The following is a 19542-nucleotide window of genomic DNA, read 5'->3' as shown; positions in this document are numbered from 1 at the left end:
GCATTAATAAAATAAGAATTTTTAGCACAGAGGTTTTTAGCACATGCCTAATAACAAATCCATTCCGTACTAGTTATAATTAATAAGAATTTGTTAGTTATTTTTTTTAATAAAATATCAATATTAGGCATGTGTTTTTTCGCATCCACTATTAAAAAAAAAACTAGTCTAAAAACATAATAAGTTTCAATGATGGTTATATCCCTGGTTTTTGTTCATTTTTTAACTGCTGATTGTCTTGTACATTGTCTTATTAATGTTGTACATTATACTTTTATTGTCAAAAATGCCCAAACATTTCTGTTACTGTTAAATATACTTAACTGCCGTTAAATATAATTAAGGCCATTAATATTATCGTTTTTCCTCCATTAGTTTTAATTCTCTCCCCCTTTCCTAGGTTTCTTCCGCTCCTTTGTTCATTTTTCTAGCGTAAGAAGCTGCTGAGCCACAATCAATCATTCACTTTCTTCATTTTCCCCTAAAAACTTCCAAACATTAAAACGATAAGCACAGAGGTTTTAAGCAATCAGGGAAAAACAAGATATTCGACCCAGAGATTGGGTTGAACGATGGAAGCAATTAAAGCGATTCAATGGTTGAAGGGTTGAAGCAATTAAATGGATTCAATGGGTTTGATCGAAAATCGCGGTTCAATGTTCAAGTGGAGTTATTATTGCATGGTTTCTTCTAATTTTATTCATCAAATCGAAGGTAAATTTATTGATTAATTCTGTTAATTTTTATAAGATTTGATAGTGTATTTATCATTAATTCCAGTATTTCTCACGTAAATCATTACCAGAACTTCTATAAGAATTCACTAAATGTTGCCCGGGAAAATGGTTTGTTTTATTGGTGATTTTTAAAATTACTCCCATATTATTGAGTTCAAGTCCAGACCTTTCACCATATTTTAGAATTATTTTTTAAGATTTGCAAGTAACAGTTACCCACTACTTTTTTTCTTTGATCAGATAGTCATAGTTTACATGCAAACACTTTTGCGGTTCATATGCTAGCAATCATAAGCATTTAGAACTGTAGAATAAGGATTCTTAGTTTAAGTGTACGGATGAATTTTGATAGTGTATTTATCATTAATTCCAGTTTTGTTCTTATTATTGTTCGAATAGGGTGTGTTTGTTGTTTTGAATGTTTCTAGATGAATGTGAAAATGCTTCTCATATAGTTGATTTTGTTCATGATATGTTTGTATTAAAGTATGTGGAAGAGTCAAAATTTGTTAAAATGCATGTTTTCTGAAAATTTCTGTTGTAATATTGAAACCATTACTTCTCGAAATAAATAAATAATCAATGTGGTATTCTTAGTGACTGATTGAATGTTGTGCTGGTATAGGTTTATTAATCTCTTAATTAGTAATACTATCTCCATAAATGAAAATTGCGGCACAGATATATATTGAGGAGAGGAGGAAAAGAGCAAATTTTTAATGCAATAATAATATATATTCTTTTCCTTTCAAAAATAATATTCTTTTAAGTCCTGGGAGAACATTCAAAATTACAACCATATAAGCAGCGAGCTAAAAACCTATATGATCTAATATAACACTGCAATGCCCTCATTATTTCACTCAACACTGCAACCAAATCTTTTACTTATTGTTCTTGGAATGATGAAGTTATGAGATATAGCTTGGATAATATTTCGGACTTTTTTTTTTCTTTTTATTACCTCTAGAGCTTATACTCTAATTTATTGTTTTGAATGTTTCTACATGAGTGTGAAAATGTTTCTCATATAATTTGGGTTTTATTCTTGATATGTTTGTATTAAAGTATGTAGAAGAGTGAAATATTGACAAATACTTATTCTGGAGTGAAAATAAGTATGGAGTGAATTTTCTTTAATGAAGAGTATACTAATTAGATACCAAGGAGTATATATATATATATATATATATATATATATATATATATACTGCTTAATATCTTAAAAACAGTCAAAGTATATATATATATACTGCTTAATATCTTAAAAACAGTCAAAGTAAAGAATTTCAAAGTTTTGTATTTATGAAAGTGGCTGTTAAATTGATATGATTAATTTAAATTTTCAAAGTCCATCTTGTGCATGTTTTCTTCTTATTGCATGAATTAATTATATATATATATATATATATATATATATATATATATATATACACACACATACTTATTAATTTAATATATATATACTTGCTTTTTTTTTTTCTAAATGGAAGCTCATTTTGCTGCATTTTCATAACATATATATATTTTTAATATTTTTTCAGCAATAGAATCTCACCTTTTAATACCTCAAATCACAACTGAGAAAAAATAATGGAGTTGTAAAGTTTGTGTTATTGAAAAGTTGAACACAATAGAGTCAGAGCAAACTTGAAACCTTGTACAAGCCTATAACATTACAAGATGAAGTGGTTGCTCCTTTTATTATTTTTAAACTTTAAAAATAATTCTATGTTGTTAAAATAATTGATTATATTTTCAAATAATTATTGACATTTTCTTTGAAATAATTATAGGGCAACAAAGTTCAATGAATAACTTATCAAAATGATATTGAACTACTCGATGAAAGGCTCAAGTTATACTTCACATATATTGTCTCTAATGCATTAGTCACTCGTACTAATGAATTTCTCAATGTCCTAGATGAGAGAAATATATTTGTTTGTCAATTAATAAATTATTTTCTTAACATTCGGTTGTTAAAACTTTTTTATTTTGCATTTATCTTCTCTTTTTTAAAATTTATTCTCCTAATGTAATCTACATATAATCGCCTCTTGTGTATATGTTTGTCTATGCGATGCCATATTTACAATGAAGTATTTACACTTATGTAACTTTAAAAAAAAAAGTTATAACTTTGACCGCTAGATTTAAAAATGGCCAAGACTGGTCCTTCAATTTTGAAATGTAACTTTTATAGCGCATATGTTCTAAAATGTTTGCTAATAGTAAGTTAATATATGACTTTATTTATGTTTGGATACATGATTTGATTTGATGGTTCACATATTATTGGATTTCACTACGACAATATGAATTTAGAAGGGATATATCTGTAACGAGAAGAAAAATACATTTAAACAAATTTTATTCATTTGCCTTTACATCAATGTGCTTCCTTCATAACATATGTCATTTTACATGTAAGAAAAAAAAACAACGATAACTAATTTTTAGATGTCCAATTCAACAAATAACAAACCCTATAAATTACACTCTTTAATAGTTACAACATTTTCTTCTTTCATTTTGAAATCTTATAGGACCCGTAAGCAACATACTTTTATGTGAGATTAGAAACAATGGAAGATACTTATTGACTAAATAACACAAGGAGAAAATAGTTGCCATATAACGTTGTATACCATTATTTAAAATTATTGTTGTATACATTCATCACAATGAATTTGTATTTCTTGTGTTAATTTCAAATACATCAACAAAATAAACTTTACATAAATATTTATGAGTGCAACTTCGTCAATAAAAACAAAACTTTACAAATACATTTTATATATTTCAAAATGAGTTACTAATCGAGTTTAAATATTGGGCACAAGTTTTCGCGCAAAGCGCGTAGAAAAAACTAGTCAATATATATAAATGATGAATTGAAATAATTTTATTAAAAAATAATTAACCAAAAAAAATTTCAGTTTTATCAGTTAACCGTGTTTTCACCAAATTATTATGCACGCCCTAATCTAGGCCCAGACCTTGCTTATGGATTTCAGCCGTCTCTGTCTCTCCAGTCTCCACTCAGCTCCACCGGCGGCCGGCCTTAAATTAGTCTTCTCCGTCTGGCGTCTGCTACTTGCTCCATTTCCCTTTGGATTTCCTAATCCGCAACCCTAACCAAACCAAACATCAGAGGTGAAGAATAGAACCATTTTAGGGTTTGATTTCGAGTGGCGCCTCACTGTTCTTTCAATTTAATGGCTCGGAAACTCAAAACCGTAGCGGATGCAAGTAGGGATTTAATAAGTGAGCTGCCGGTAGAGGTAAAGGACAGAATTTTGGAGTGTTTGCCCACCCGAGACGCCGCCAGAACTGCTCTGCTCTCAAGCCACTGGAATCATGTTTGGTTGCAACATCAGCGGCTTGCATTCGATGAGGAATTCGTGCAAAGTTTCCAACAGTCCAAAGATGATGAAGGTAGAACCCTGGTCAACATAATCAATAATATCCTCTTTTCCCGTGCTGGGCCTGTTAGGAGATTTACTCTAGAGATAAACGCTGAATGTGATCCTTCTCCGTTGCCGCAGCAATCTGATATTGATAGGTGGTGTCTTTTTCTGTCAAGAAATGGTGTGGAGGAACTTAACTTATATTTATTATGTGATGTAGAGCCAGATTATCAGCTGCCATTTTGTTTACTCTCTTGCAGGACAATTAAGAAACTGATAGTCCAAGGTCCCTTTATTAATTTGCCTGTAAATGATTGTGGTATATTTTCCAATGTCGCTTCATTAGCTTTCTTCAATGTTGTATTTAACTGCAGTGTTAATGGAATTGCCTCTAGTATTAGTATTCCTAAGCTTGAAAAGCTGGCTCTCCATTATTGTGGAGGGATCAATAAATTTGAGATCTGCCCTCCACAGCTTGAAATCTTGTCTGTTATTGATCCTATTGATGATTACTTTGATTCGAGATGGTTGGCACCGCATTTGAAAGCTATTAAGACTCTTTGGTTGTGTGGCTCTTCTTTGTCGGTGAGAATCTAACTCATTTTACTTGGAAAATGGTTGGATAGATATAATTCTTTACCTTCTGTTTTGTTAAAGTTCTTGTGGTGGCTAATTTTGTTTCTTATTTCCTATTTTTCTAGTGTATGCGTGTATCTATGTTTCCAACTGCAATAAATCTGCAAGTGCTGAAGCTATATGAATTAGATTTTCGGTGTCGGAAGCAGCTCATCATTTCTATGCAATTGCTTCAAAAATGCCCCAACCTATGTGAACTATGGATTATGGCTTATGAGGTAGAGTATATATTTGGCAATCATGTATGATTCTTCTTGTTTTGCTTTTTCAAATGTCCTCACAGTTGGGCTTGTTTTTCATTTCTTCTTGAGTTATAGTTCTGTCGGAAGGATGACCAAGAAGCTGCTTCAAGGCTTTTGGAGGATCAAAACGGTTGCTCATTTATTCAAGAGCTGCATATGCTTAACACAATTAAGATTGAAGCATTCAGTGATCAATCCGCAGTCGAAATGCTTTTTGTGAAAATGCTGCTCTCAAAATCTCCTGCGCTAGAGAGAGTTGTTATTGTGGAGTCTTTGCGTAAGAATGCCTCCGAGGTGGTGAGAAAAATCCAAGGGAAGTTGGAATGCTTCCCTTGTGCATCTCCAAACGCACAAATTGTCTGCACTAGCAATGACTATGCGCGTGTGAGTGAGGACTGGATGGATACCCATGGTGTTAGGCTTTATTAATGATGTAACCATCCAGATCCTCCAAAAGTCTTGAAGCAGCTTCTATGTATTTGAAAATAAAGTGAAATATATGACATAGAGGAATAATGAGAAACTGTAGGCTTCTTCTTTGCTTTCTGGGAAATGAGAGATTTTCCAAGAAAAACACAAAATCTTGAAATAGACTTCCTGGTTTTAGAACAGGTTGCCCAATTGGAGTCAGCAAAGGCTTGCAAATGGAGTTCTGAATTTGAGGGATAAAAGATGCCTTTCAATTCCTTGGTGCACCTTTCAAATACCTCAACACTCTCCACACCAACTGTTGAGTGTATCCTTTAGCCACTAACCTGCCCTTTATACCTTTCTATTGAGCCATCTGATTTATGTTTGATCTTATATACCCATTTTGCAGCCTATTGGAGTTTTCCCATTCTGGGAGGTAAATCATCACCGAGTGTCCTTGTGTGCTTGTCTTGAAGGGCTTGAATTTCAGCCTACATTGCATATATGTTTCCAACACTAAAATTTGACTGCTTCATTATAATCATCTGAAGGATTCTTAGCATCATTTGTTTTGAAGGGAAACACTTCATAAAAATGTACATCTCTAGATATGAAAACTGAACCATCTTGTACATCATATAAAATATTTCCTTTTACATTAGCAGGATGCCATTTTATGTCTTAACTGTGGCTGTGTGGATGCATAACATAAACAACCAAACACCTTCAAATGATCATAATCGGTTGGCTTACCATATTACCTCTCAAAAGGAGTTTGCCGGTCGATAACTTGAGAGGGTAACCTATTTATCAAATAAGTTGCATGTAGAACACAATGACCCCAAAACTGCAAGGGGAGAGCTGCTTGGAATCTCAAAGCTCTAGCTACGTTTAACACATGTTGACGCTTTCTTTATGCAATTGCATTCTGCTGTGGGGTGCTGACACATGATTTTTTTTTTTAAATGTAAAATGCATTTTTCTGCATAAAACTCAGTCATATTAATCTCAAAACCATTATATTATCACTTCTTATTACCTTGATTTTAGTGGGGCTATTTTTAGTTGAATGACAAGATCAGAGAACTTGCAACCATTCTCCTACACACCTTAGGATATTGTGATTATTATCTCTCACAGGAGTGTGAAATGTTGAAATATAGCCACAGTACTAGTGAGGTTCCCAACTGCAACTAATAGGTGGTTTGACAAAGATGGCAAAAGTGCTGCTTCAAGAGTTATGAAGGATTCTTGCTTGAAGATGTTTAAGATTATAATCCAGATTCAATGGCTTAGCTTATCCATAGTGGAAATATATTTTTTGAAATTAGCACTGGTCTCTGTCCCAAATCTTTGAACTTCCTCACCAAGTCATATAGATAATCTTGATTATATTTTCCAAAAAATGCTATTAGTGTATTTCCTGGTGTCACTTTATTAGTTTTTGATGGTGTTGAATTTAGTTTACAGTATTCCTAATCTTTAGAAGCTGGTTTTGGATGATTGTGAAGGGATTCAAAGCTCTTAAACATCATTAATATGTCCTTCTCATGACATTATTGAAGCTAAGACTAATGTGAAATCCATATGGTAACATTTTTAATCAAGATCTGAAAATTCTTTAACGCAATATATCTGAAAATGTTTAGCAATATATAGATTGATTCATTTAGTGGATTTACACGTAAAACATTTTTTATGAGAATGTTGCTCTTGAAATCCCCTACCCTAGAGAGACTTGTTATCTAAAACTGCTTAATGCAATATATATAGATTGATGCATTTAGTGAATCTACACGCAAAACATTTTTTATGAGAATGCTACCCTTGAAATCCCCTACCCTAGAGAGACTCGTTATTAAAAAATATGAGAATATGAAAGCTAATACGGCAAGCAGAATTCATTGACAATTGTTGCGCTTCCCTTATGCATTTCTCAAAGCTCATATTCTCTTCGTGTACTAGAACTCTAGGTGTAGATCAGAGTGATTTTTGAAACCCAAACTATTAGGGTATGCAAAGTATGTCAACATTACTAGAACCTAAATGTGTAGGACAAGAAGTCCTGCACGTTAGGGCCCATGGCTACACGAACCACGCGGCAGGGCTTGCTGCGCGAAGCCCGCGCACCATGGCATGAGACGGCAAGGCTCAAAGCCCCGCCATCTCTCGCGTGCCACTTAACGCGCAGGTCTGGTCGATAGGGTTTCCAGCCTTGTGGCTAGTCCTTCCATTAACACGCAGGTCTGACCGATAGGGCTTCCAGCCATGTGGCCAGCCCTGCGTACTCAACAACATATTGAGGCAGTAGCCCCCTCAGCTGCAACATTTCATTAGAAAACTCCATTTTCTCAAACGAGAAATCATCCAACAACATCATTATAGCATTCAAACATTATTTGCTCAACAACATAACACTTTACACCATTTATCACAACATTACTAAGCATCAAACAAGCAAAAACAGTGCAAACAACTCACATTTATAGAGCATCACAATAAAATACATAGATTTTGGGTTTTGATGGTTTATACCTCAAAGCTAGTCTCAACCTCAAGAGTCTTCCATTGCTAATCCCCAAGTTAGATTTTCTCTTTCACCACTTCTTAAGACCCCAAAACTCCAAGCCAGCACAACAACAACATATACACATATAAACAGACACAGCATCGGGAAATAGGAACGTGGAAATAGAAGAAAAATGAAGAAGAAAAATGCAGAGATGAAGGAGAATGGATGATCTTACAATGCCTTGCCTCCTAGCTAGCTTGATGTTCTCCTGGAGAAGAATAATGGTGAAGAGTTTGGAGTGTGGAGGGATTGGGAGGCAAGTTAATGGAATAGAATAGGCACCTAGGCGCTAGGTGCTGGCCGACCGCCTAGCGTATTATCATAATTGGTGGTCTAGGCGGTCAACCCCAGCTAGGCGGCCGCCTAAGCACCGCCTAAGCGTTGCCTAGGCCGCTTAGGCGTTGACCTCCTAGGCCTCTTCGGCACCAACTAGGCCGCCTAGTTGGCCGATTAGCTATTGTTCATTTTTATAAAATGAGTTATTTCACTCAAAACGACATCGTTTTGAGCGAAATAACCCTAAATTGTTCAAACTCTAGATGTTTTATAAGTTAATATTTATTATTTTAGTATTAACTTTTAAAGTATTAAATAGTTATAATTATGAGTCTTAAAAAAAGTAAAAAATTTTGAACAAATTTTTAAAAAATACAAAATAAAATAAAAATTACACGGGCGCTTAGGCGGCGATTAATCGGCACCTAGGCGCTAGGTGCTCCCCGGGCGCCTAGCGATTTTTTCAACCATGATAGTGTCTATTTATACCTAGGGCACAAAGCTCTAGGTCTTGAACCGATAAGATGAAGGGCAAAATGGGAATTTATGCTTAGCTCTTGGTTTGGAATTTTTATGGTCCAAGTTGAGTCAAATATAGATGAAATAGCAATGTAATAAGTGTAGAATCAAGATAGGTTCATATTTTGAAATAAAACTTGGCTATCAGGTTCACATGTTCGTCTCAAATAGACTTTTGGTTAAAGATTTTGACAAATAAATGTATCCTTTAAATAAGGCTTGTAAAACCATAAATAATTATATAAATATTTTGTAATAAATCATTTGAAATAAAGAGTTTAAAATATTTTATTTATAAGCTCATTATGCAAAATAATTGTAGGAGTAAAAATTATACATAGCTTTATTTTGAAACTTGAATAAATAGGAGTTTTAATTTGATATAAAAGTATTTTGGGGTGTCACATGACGGGAACGTAAAAGTTACGTTCTTGCATAATTTTAAACTTGTAATTAGACTTAAGCATCCAACCTCGAGCGATGACAACCTTCTCAATTCCTGGAAAGCAACCAAGTAACACCTTGATGAATTGCATTTCAAACCTAAACCCAGCCTGTTAATTGACTAAACTTCAAAGTGCAAGGCATTTTCTGTGCTCAAGCCACACTAGTAAGTTCCTCCAAAAGTTCAAATTCATTTCGATTTAATTGAAAAAAAGTAACCAAAACATAAAAATAACAATCAGTCCTTTTATAATATAAACATAAAAAAATTGTCAAAGTCAATTAAATCTCTAAATTTTAAAAAAGTACAATTTCACCTTTTAACATGTCAAATTGAGGCAATGAAACCTAAGAACTGGTAAATGACTTGTTATTACATGTCATTTCAATTTAGACATCATGAAATTAATAGTTGTGCGAACTATTCCCTAGAGTTTAACTATATAATAATATGAGTGATGTGTGCTACATTCCCACCTACTTAACCAATCTTTTTTTTTTTTGGTAGTATTTATTACCTTTTATATAAGTAACTTATAATGAATTTATTTATGATTTATAAAAATATATTATGTGTTATAAATGTTCTAAGAAAATTATAAATAATGTATTAATAGATCAAAGTTATGGAATATTTGTAAGAGTGTATTTAATTTAAAGTTTTAATGACTTTTATAAATTTTTTACTATGATTTTTTTTTTAATTTATAAATATTTGTCCTATGAATTTTTATACACTCATACAAAGTTAATAAAAATATAAAAAATTATATGCTATGAAGATTTAAAAAGATGAGAAAATATCATTTTTGGTCCCTTGACTCTCATAGGTGAAGCACATTTGGTCTTGACTATTGCTTTTTTCAAATTAGGTGCATGACTTTCTAATTAGTATCAAATTTGGTCCTCCGGTCCAATTTTCCGGCCACATATTACCGGAATTCTAACCGAAAAAATAATGTGTTGTAATTAGAAGGGTATTTTGATCCTTTCAAATTTATTTTATTTCCGTTTTTAATTTTTCTTCTTCTTCCCCCTTTCTTCCTCTCCTGTTCTTCTTCTCCCTTTCTTCTTCTTCTCACTTTGGTGGCAGTCGTAGCAAACCGGCGAGAGGATAACTTAGTCGGGACTTTGGCGAGAGGATAGCTTATATGGCGAATCCGGCACCGCTGAACGCCATTTCGTAAGAGAAGAATTTGTTCTGCGCGTGGCTTTCCGAATTGGTGCCGATGTAATACCAGAGGCCGTGATCATATTTGGAGAGCGTCTTCACCAGATTCTCCGGGAAGAAGATGGGGATGGGGATGGGGAAGAAAAAGAGTTAGGTTTTGATTTCGAGTGACGCCTCATTGTTCTTTCAATTTAATGGCTCGACGTCGGCGACTCAAAACCCTACCGGATGCAAGTAGGGATTTAATAAGTGAGCTGCCGGTAGAGGTGAAGAACAGAATTTTAGAGTATTTGCCCACTCGAGAGGCCGCCAGAACTGCTCTGCTCTCAACTCACTGGAATGATGTTTGGTTGCAGCATGAGCGGCTTATGTTCGATTGCGAATTTGTGCAGAGTTTCGAACAGTCCCAAGATGATGACGGTAGAACCCTCGTGAACATAATCAATAATATCTTATTTACTCGTGCTGGGCCTGTTAAGAAATTTACTCTAGAGATAGACACTGAAAAAGATCCTTTGGCGTTGCCGCAGCAATCTGATTTTGATAGGTGGTGTCTTTTTCTGTCAAGAAATGGTGTGGATGAACTTAACTTATCTTTATATAGTGATCGAGGGCAAGATTATCAGCTGCCATTTTGTTTACTCTCTTGTAGGACAATTAAGAAACTGATAGTCGAAGGTCCCTTTATTAATTTGCCTTTAAATGCTTATGGTATATTTTCCAATGTCACTTCATTAGCTTTCTTGAATGTTGTATTTCACCGCAGTGTTAATGGAATTGCCTCTAGTATTAGTATTCCTAAGCTTGAGAAGCTAGCTTTCGAGGATTGTGAAGGGATCAATAAGTTTGAGATCAGCTCTCCAAAGCTTGAAATCTTGTCTGTTATTAGTTCTATTTATGATTTGGTTCATGTGAGATGGTTGGCACCGCATTTGAAAGCCATTAAGACTCTTTGGTTGTGTGGCTCTTCGTTGTCGGTGAGAATCCAACTCATTTTACTTGGCAAATGGATGGATAGATATAATTCATTACCTTTTGGCTTGTTAAAGTTATTGTGGTCACTAATTTTGTTTCTTAATTCCTATTTTTCAAGTGTATGCATGTATCTATGCTTCCAACTGCAATAAATCTGCGAGTTCTGAAGCTATATGAATTAGATTTTGGTTGTTGGAATCAGTTCCTCGTTTCTATGCAATTGCTTCAAAAATGCCCCAACCTATGTGAATTGCATATTATGCCGGATGAGGTAGAGTATATATTTGGCAATCATGTATGATTCTTCTTGTTTTGCTTTTTCAAATGTCCTCACAGTTGTGCTTGCTTTTCATTTCTTCTTGAGTTATAGTTAGGTTGGGAGGATGACAACGGAGGATGACAACGAACTGAACGATGCTGCTTCAAGGCTTTTGGAGGATGGAAGCGGTTGCTTATTTATTTAAGAGATGCAGATGCTTAACACAATTAAGATTAAAGCATTTAGTGATCAATCCGAACTCGAAATGCTTTTTATGAAAATGTTGCTCTCAAAATCCCCTGCGCTAGAGAGAGTTGTTATTGTGAAGTCTTGGCGTAGGAATGCCTCCGAGGTGGTGAGAAAAATTCAAAGGAAGTTGGAATGCTTCCCTCGTGCATCTCCAAATGCACAAATTGTTTGCACTAGCAATGAATATGCATGTATGAGTGAGGACTGGATGGATACCCATGGTGTTAGGCTTTTAGACTGAGGTATTTGTAATCAGCAAGTGTTGTGGGCAATTAATAATGTTCCTATATTTGCTTTTGTTAATAACTGTCAACAATTTCTTCTGATCTTTTTGCGGATGCATGAGGAAAAATTGAAGCTCCCACATAACATTAAACTCCTAATTGCATTAAGAATTAGACCTGCAATCAAAGTAGACAATTTGTGCCTTCAGAGATGCACAAGGAAAACACAAATAGTCCAACTTGATTACGTGCAAATTTAGTGCAGTTGGTAACGTCGGTGCAACATCTCCAAGATTTTTATGCTGAAAAATAAAAAGTATAATCAGACCCTTGAAAACAATTGATTTCAATGTGTTTCGTTCTTTCATGAAACACAAAGTTTTTAGCAATGGCAACCGCTGAATTACTATATATGACAAAAAACTGTTGCAGTTCACACACTGTTACAGCCAAAGACATATATTCAGCTCCAGAGGAAGAATGAGAAATTGTAGGCTACTCCTTTGCTTTCCAGGAAATGATGTTTATCTTCCTATGCTCGAGGATCTCTCATTTGTTAAATGTGACAATTAAGACACTCAAGTTCTGCGATTTTCTTTCTGGCTTCTCGGTAAATACTTGATGTATATTTCCCAGCATCAACACTTCATTAGTTTTCAAGCATGTTTTGTTTGAGTGTGATGTGTTAAAGGAATATTTTTTTTGAATGACAAGAGAAACCAACTGCAACTATTACCCTGCACACTTTAGGCCATTATATTGCTACTATTGTCTCTCACAAGAGTGTCAAAATGTTTGAAGTAGCCATACTGAGGTTTCCAATTGCAATAAATCTGCAAGTAATCAAGGAAGGCATAATGTTTAAGTTGCTTTGCCTACATACAAGCAAAGCTTATGAACTTATTTTGAGTTATTTGACTAGTTTAATTGTACTCCGGAGTCATGTTAGCTTATTTATAATTCAAAGGAAATTTTGTCAAAATAACATTGGAGGCTTTAACTTTTTTCCGTTTTTGTGTTGGGATCAATAATTTTAAGATCTGCACTCCAAAACTTAAAAGCTTTGATTTGGCTTTTGTTTTTCATGCGTTTGAACGGAGATGCTTGTTGCTTCATTTAAGAGAAATTAAGACTCTTTGCTTAGAAGACCGCCATTTGTTATGGGTAATTGTTGCCTCATTTGATTGAAATTAAGACTCTTTGCTTAGAAGGCCGCCATTTGTTATGGGTGAGAATCTTTACTTTCTCCTCATCTTAATGCAAGTATGTATGCCCGCATGAGAACCTCAATTATGTGCGGGCAACTCAATTGGTGTTGGAGTCTGGAATTGTATGTTTCTTATGGCAAAGAAATTTTTTTTTTTCCGATCTTCTAGCTTGTTTGAGTTCTCCTCATGGCTAATTATTGTTTCTTTTACTGTTTGAAAGATTCCTCAACCTATGCGAACTGGAGATTAAAGTAGAAAACATATATGCCAGTAAGACATGTAATCTAGGAAATTATGTTTTTTTAAATCCCTCACGGTGTTTTCTGGAAGATTTATATAATAATGAGTACTCAAATCATGGTGATTTGTCAACAAATTGTATCTACGTTGATTATATAGGGTACGTGATTAAAACCATATAGGAAAGTGTATGTATCTCATACACGCCTAGAATGGTATGATTCATTGTTTCCCCAACATGTTTTTCATTCTTGTTGATTTATAGTCAAGTCACCATTGACAAAGATGACAAAGATGTTACTTCAAGACTTATGAAGGACTCTTGCTTTATCAATCAAGATTTGAAAACGCTTAATACAATCAAGATTGAGTCATTTAATAGATCCATATTGAAAACGCGTTTTGTGAAAGCACTGCTCTCAAAATCCCATGTACTATGGAAAGTTATTGTCCCGGAATCTAAGCATATTAACCCTACTATGACAATCAAAATTCCAAGGGAGTTGTTGAACTTCCCTCGTATATCTACTAAGCTAGAAGTAATTTCAAATAATTTTTATTATTCTCCCTCTTTTCTTTTCATTTTTTCTCTTTTCATCATTTTCTCAACACTTTTTTCTTAATTTTCTCAACACCATTTTTTTCAAATATTTTTTTTTTCAAATCAACCAACAAACTTATTCTCAAGACCCCACACTTAGACAAAATTATCAAGAAGGTTGCTAACAAAACAAGCTCCAATATAATAAAGATCTCTTCCATGAAAAAGAACAAATGCTCTATTCTCTCTAAGGGGTGTAGGGAAACATTATGTATAATACACTCTATTTCTGTGACATCTAATATTTATTATTATTATTATTGCACTGCATTAATTTATTTATGATTTATAAAAATATATTATGTATTGTAAATGTTATGTAAGAAAATTATAAATAATGTATTAATAGATTTGAAGTTATGAAATGTTTGTAAGAGTATATTAAATTTAAAGTTTTAATGACTTGCCAAAAACTTTGAGGTTAAGCGGTAATGCGGTATGAAGTAATTTTTTCAAATGGAAAGTTATGGGTTCAAGTCTCCGTGGGGGTAATATTGTGCAAAAAATTTTAATGACAATTTTAAATATTTATCCTATAAATTTTTATAGGCTCATACAAAGTTAATAAAAATTTAAAAAATTCAAGGCGATTTAAAATCTATAAACACTGAAAATTTATAATAGTCTTCTCCGTCTGCTCCGTTTCCCTGCGGCTTTCCTAATCCGCAACCCTAACCAAACCAAACATCAGAGGTGAAGAATAGAAAGATTTTAGGTTTTGATTTGGAGTGATGCATCACTGTTCTTTCAATTTAATAGCTCGACGTCGTCGGCGAGTCAAAACCGTAGCAAATGCAAGTAGGGATTTAATAAGTGAGCTGCCGGTAGAGGTAAAGGATAGAATTTTGGAGTGTTTGCCCACCCGAGACGCCACCAGAACTGCTCTGCTCTCAAGCCACTGGAATCATGTTTGGTTGCAGCACGAGCGGCTTACGTTCGGTTGCGAATTCGTGCAAAGTTTCCAACACTCGCAAGATGATGAAGGTAGAACCCTTGTGAGCATAATCAATAATATCCTCTTTTCCCGTGCTGGGCCTGTTAAGAAATTTACTTTAGAGATAGACACTGCATATGATCCTTCGTCGTTGGCACAACAATTTGATTTTGATAGGTGGTGTTTTTTTCTGTCAACAAATGGTGTGGAGGAACTTAACTTATCTTTATATAGTTATCTAGGGCTAGATTATCAGCTACCATTTTGTTTACTCTCTTGCAAGACAATTAAGCAACTGATAGTCGCGGCTCTCTTAATTGATTTGCCTGTAAATGCTGTTGGTATATTTTTCAATGTCACTTCATTAGCTTTCTTCAATGCTAAATTTAAGCGCAGTGTTAATGGAATTGCCTCTAGTATTAGTATTCCTAAACTTGAGAAGCTGGCTTTCGAACTTTGTCGAGAGATCAATAAATTTGAGATCATCAGCCCTCCAAAACTTGAAATCTTGTATACTGTTCATTCTATTGGAGGTGTGGTTGAGTCCAGATGGCTGACACAACATTTGAAAGCTATTAAGACTCTTTGGTTATGTGGCTCTTTGTTGCGGGTGAGAATATAACTCATTCTACTTTATGCAAATGTATATATGGATGCATATAATTCTATACCTTCTGGCTTTTTAAAGATATTGTGCTGGTTAATTTTGTTTCTTTATTTCTATTTTTCAAGTATATGGATGTATCTATGTTTCCAACTGCAATAAATCTGCAAGTGATAAAGCTGTATAAATTAAGCTTTGGTTGTGGGAAGCAACTCACCATTACTATGCAATTGCTTCAAAAATGCCCCAACCTATGTGAACTAGGAATTATGGTGGAGGAGGAGAGGTTGAGTATACATGCATTTGGCAATATATCATTCTTGATTCTTTGTTTTTTTTTTTTCTTTTTCAAATGTCCTCACAGTTGTGTGCTTCTTTCATTTCTTCTTTAGTAATAGTTGGGGGGATGACAAAGAAGTTGCTTCCACTAGTACAAAAAAAGCCATACGCTACACCTGTAAAAGTGTTTTCGCTACACCTTTACAGGTGTAGCCTATGGTACAGTCGCTGAAAGGGTAGGCTTTGCGCTTTCTTTTCTTTTTTTTAATTAAATACTTTCCGCGGCACCTGTAACGGAGTAGGTGCCGCGGAAAGTATTAAAATAATATTATATTTTGGACTTTCCGCGGCACCTGCTCCGCTACAGGTGCCGCGGAAAGTATTTTTTAAAAAAATATAATATGACTTTCCGCTACACCTGCTAGAGCGGGTGTAGCGGAAAGTATTTAAAAATATATATATATATATATATATATATATATATATATATATATATATATATATATATATATATATATATATATATACTCTCTCTTGATATAATTTCTCCCTAATAACAATAAAATTTATACATTAATTGTCTAATATTTTTTTTTTTTACCCAAACACAATAATCTAACCAAATCCTAATATTTTAAAACACATAAATGAACTACTTTATTAATTAAAATACGTACAATAGTTGTACCTAGGTTGTATAGCATGCTTCAGCAATGGAAGGATATCTCGAATACAACTGTGATAGTGTCTTAGATTGCATCCTCCTCCGCTCGGCCACATCTTTAGCAAACGATAGTTCTGCATTGATCTATGAAAACATGAAATTTATGAACAACATGCAACTAAAGAAAAACAAATCAGAAAATGAGCATGTTTGCCAGTGAATTACACAGGTCAAATATAACACAGTGATGACTAACTCACTAAAGAACTAGTCTAACAGATTAATGAGGCAGCAAGAAACAGTCAAAAATCTGAAGAAATGCATAGCTTTAGAACAAACCTCATTGGTGGCCTGCAGTTTTCTTTCATCCTTTGCCCAGTTTCCTTCAATGACAATAAAACCAGCAAACCACATCGACCATTCCAAAATCTGCATAGACAATAAATGATTTACCTCCGATATGTTTCATCAACGGTCCGACAACTTAAACTATCAATTTTAAATTTTCAAAAGAAGAATAGTTTCATTGGGCATGAATATTCTTTGAAACTCTAGTAATGTGCGGTGGGTGGCCTGAACTGGAACGAGAGAATTACGTGCATTAAGAAACTTACTAGGATATAAAATAACGGTTTCTTTGCTAGAGCTAGAGTGTTCCCAAGGCAACCAGCTCGCTGCCGTTGAATTATCAGTAATAAGTCAATAACAGAACCCGCAATGATATATAAATAACATAGCACAGATATATCTCACGCCATTGCAACTAGCTAGCATATGAAAGAGCAAACATGTGAGTAATGAAGGCCTAAAGATTCTTTCAGCATTATATATAAGGAAATCTTTTAGCAAGTATTTGATCGTGAGATTGCAAAACCTAATCAGCTTCGAGTAGATAAACACCTGAGCGAGGATAAATTCCACAAGCCAATCAATGTCACTTCTGTGGTTAGAAATAACAACAGCGTTCTCTTTACCTGAAAGTACTTAAAGTTGGTAAATCTTTATGTTTGAAAGGAATATAATGCCACATATATGCAAGAGCCGAGATTCCTTACCCAGTAATTCATAAGTTTCTGGATCTATGTACAGCTCAACCTGTCAGGAAATAGGCATTTATCCAGTAATTCATAAACCATCACATCTCGAGTGAGATTACCGTTGCTACAACTGAAAGTAAACTGAAAAAATAGAAAAACATTATATATATATAGTCTCCCAACACCTTAATATTTGCCCACCAGTCAAATAGCCAAGCAAACTGCATCCACAATAACTCCGTGACTTCCTTGTTGATCCTTCTGTATATCGACTTTGAAATTGGACGCACTAGAACAAAGAGAAGAGCCTGGGAGTGCAATCATTTCAAAATAAATTGAATAAGCAAAAACTCTCACATGCACACGTATATACAGTATCAGGCATTTGAAATTCTTTCAAATAACAGACAAATAAGGCTATGTCCCACATGAATCTGAATAGCATAGATTCAAAAGGTGAATACAAACTGCCAAGAAAATATAAAAAGTAGCAAGTCAAAGTAGACAAGAATAGTCGAAAACATACAAATGCAGAGAAATCCCAGAACAACAAACAGCTAAAAGAACAGAAAGAACAAAAATGTATAAACCACATGGACCATCCAATTTGTATAAACCACATTTAATTAGATTCATGTGTATTTATATACAATTACAAAAATGTACATAAATAATTCGAAATAAATAAATTAAAAAAAAAAACAAATCATATATTTGAAATAAATAAAAAATAAAGGAATAAATGAAATAAAAACTAAAGAAAACTTACCGGAGGTGGTCGCGTTCGTCGTCGGCGAAGGCGTCATCGGTTGCCTCCGCCGGCGAGGGGAGCAGCGGGCAGCGACGGCGATGGAGGATCGGAGAAGATCAGCAGCGGCGGCAATGGAGGAGAAACAGAGCGCAGCGGTGGAGGAGCGGCGATGGAGGAGAAGCAGAGCGCGGCTGCGGAGGAACGGCGATGGAGGAGAAGCAAGGCGGCGGAGGAACGGCAATGGCGGTCTGCGATGGCGGAGGGAAGGAGAGCAGCGACAGATCTGAAACTTTTCGCTAAGTGTTTTGTTCCCTCCCGATCTGAATATTTTTTACAAGTTTTGGTAATTTCGTGGTTGACTTTACGCGGCACCCACCGAAACGGGTGCCGCGGAAAGTTAAATTATTAAAATAATAGGGTGATTTTCCCGGCCCGCGGAAAGTCCATTATTATATTAATAATTTACATTACACGGCAGGTGCTGCGGAAAGTAATGTCTCTTTTTTATTTTTAAGAATGCACTACACCTTTTATAAGAGGTGTAGTGTAAAACTATGCTTATATGATTAATTTTGTAGTAGTGTTCTAGGCTTTTGGAGGATCCAGATGGTTGCTTTGTTATTCAGGAATTGAAGATGCTTAACACAATTAATATTGAATCATTCCGTGAATCCGCACTCATAATGCTTTTTATGAAAATGCTGCTCTCGAAATCCCCTGCGCTAGAGAGAGTAGCATTGGGATATGAATGACTCTGAGATGAGCAAAATCCCAACGAAGTTGGAATGCTTTCCTCATGCATCTCCAAATGCGCAAATAATCTGGATTTATACCCATGGTTTTAGCCTTTTAGAAACCTAGTATGGTGTGGTGAATCTCCATGGGGTTCAATTTGGGTGCAACTTAGAAATGTAAGCAATGGTTGTAGTGTTTGAAGTTGAAATGTTTCCTAAGTTTTCCAGCATAGGTATTTATAATCAGCAAGCATAGACATCAAGAATGCTCCTCTATTTGCTTTTGTAAATTATACTTGTTGTTAGTACTTTAGGTGATGTGGGTTATCACAACTCAATCAGTTGTTTCTTGTGACTTCAAC

The 19542-nt window shown here is 34.6% G+C and overlaps 3 protein-coding genes across 7 annotated transcripts; 2 read left to right on the top strand and 1 right to left on the bottom strand.

The window, feature by feature from the left end:
- The first annotated feature begins 381 nt into the window (after positions 1 to 381).
- On the top strand, positions 382 to 5983 carry LOC116024683 (F-box/FBD/LRR-repeat protein At1g13570-like). Of its 5 annotated transcripts, none has more exons than XM_031265643.1 (4): positions 382 to 714; positions 3776 to 4735; positions 4852 to 5004; positions 5104 to 5983. In XM_031265643.1, exons 2-4 carry the CDS (start codon positions 3959 to 3961, stop codon positions 5455 to 5457), a joined length of 1284 nt encoding a protein of 427 aa, XP_031121503.1. In that variant the 5' UTR covers positions 382 to 714; positions 3776 to 3958; the 3' UTR covers positions 5458 to 5983. The 5 variants fall into 5 exon arrangements, with proteins under 5 accessions (XP_031121503.1, XP_031121499.1, XP_031121502.1 ...); XM_031265639.1 differs by having other exon boundaries at positions 3758 to 4735; XM_031265642.1 differs by having other exon boundaries at positions 3738 to 4735.
- An 8925-nt stretch (positions 5984 to 14908) lies between these two features.
- On the top strand, positions 14909 to 16207 carry LOC116024292 (F-box/FBD/LRR-repeat protein At1g13570-like). The gene is made up of 3 exons (XM_031265184.1): positions 14909 to 15721; positions 15844 to 16001; positions 16108 to 16207. The coding sequence occupies exons 1-3, from the start codon at positions 14909 to 14911 to the stop codon at positions 16205 to 16207; spliced, it is 1071 nt and encodes a 356-aa protein (XP_031121044.1).
- Positions 16208 to 16571: 364 nt separating this feature from the next.
- LOC116024522 (1-acyl-sn-glycerol-3-phosphate acyltransferase 3-like) lies at positions 16572 to 18729 on the bottom strand. The gene is made up of 7 exons (XM_031265429.1): positions 18465 to 18729; positions 17881 to 18003; positions 17714 to 17753; positions 17559 to 17632; positions 17273 to 17332; positions 16998 to 17087; positions 16572 to 16802 (listed from the first exon to the last, which is right to left on the bottom strand). The coding sequence occupies exons 2-7, from the start codon at positions 17920 to 17922 to the stop codon at positions 16683 to 16685; spliced, it is 426 nt and encodes a 141-aa protein (XP_031121289.1). The 5' UTR covers positions 17923 to 18003; positions 18465 to 18729; the 3' UTR covers positions 16572 to 16682.
- Positions 18730 to 19542: the final 813 nt, after the last annotated feature.

This window comes from Ipomoea triloba, chromosome 7, assembly GCF_003576645.1.
Source record: "Ipomoea triloba cultivar NCNSP0323 chromosome 7, ASM357664v1".
NCBI lineage: Eukaryota > Viridiplantae > Streptophyta > Magnoliopsida > Solanales > Convolvulaceae > Ipomoea > Ipomoea triloba.
Note: the sequence above shows the minus strand (reverse complement) of the source record. Positions and strands in the feature narration are given on the sequence as shown.

Excerpts from the sequence above, each read along its gene's own strand:
- LOC116024683 (XM_031265643.1), top strand. The coding sequence starts at position 3,959 with ATGGCTCGGAAACTCAAAACCGTAGCGGATGCAAGTAGGGATTTAATA. Across the intron at positions 4,736-4,851 it reads TGTGTGGCTCTTCTTTGTCG|TGTATGCGTGTATCTATGTT; the intron begins GTGAGAATCTAA and ends CTATTTTTCTAG. Across the intron at positions 5,005-5,103 it reads TATGGATTATGGCTTATGAG|TTCTGTCGGAAGGATGACCA; the intron begins GTAGAGTATATA and ends CTTGAGTTATAG.
- LOC116024292 (XM_031265184.1), top strand. The coding sequence starts at position 14,909 with ATGCATCACTGTTCTTTCAATTTAATAGCTCGACGTCGTCGGCGAGTC. Across the intron at positions 15,722-15,843 it reads TATGTGGCTCTTTGTTGCGG|TATATGGATGTATCTATGTT; the intron begins GTGAGAATATAA and ends CTATTTTTCAAG. Across the intron at positions 16,002-16,107 it reads ATTATGGTGGAGGAGGAGAG|TAATAGTTGGGGGGATGACA; the intron begins GTTGAGTATACA and ends TTTCTTCTTTAG.
- LOC116024522 (XM_031265429.1), bottom strand. The coding sequence starts at position 17,922 with ATGCAGTTTGCTTGGCTATTTGACTGGTGGGCAAATATTAAG. Across the intron at positions 17,754-17,880 it reads ACTGGTGGGCAAATATTAAG|GTTGAGCTGTACATAGATCC; the intron begins GTGTTGGGAGAC and ends ATTTCCTGACAG. Across the intron at positions 17,633-17,713 it reads AGAAACTTATGAATTACTGG|GTAAAGAGAACGCTGTTGTT; the intron begins GTAAGGAATCTC and ends AAGTACTTTCAG.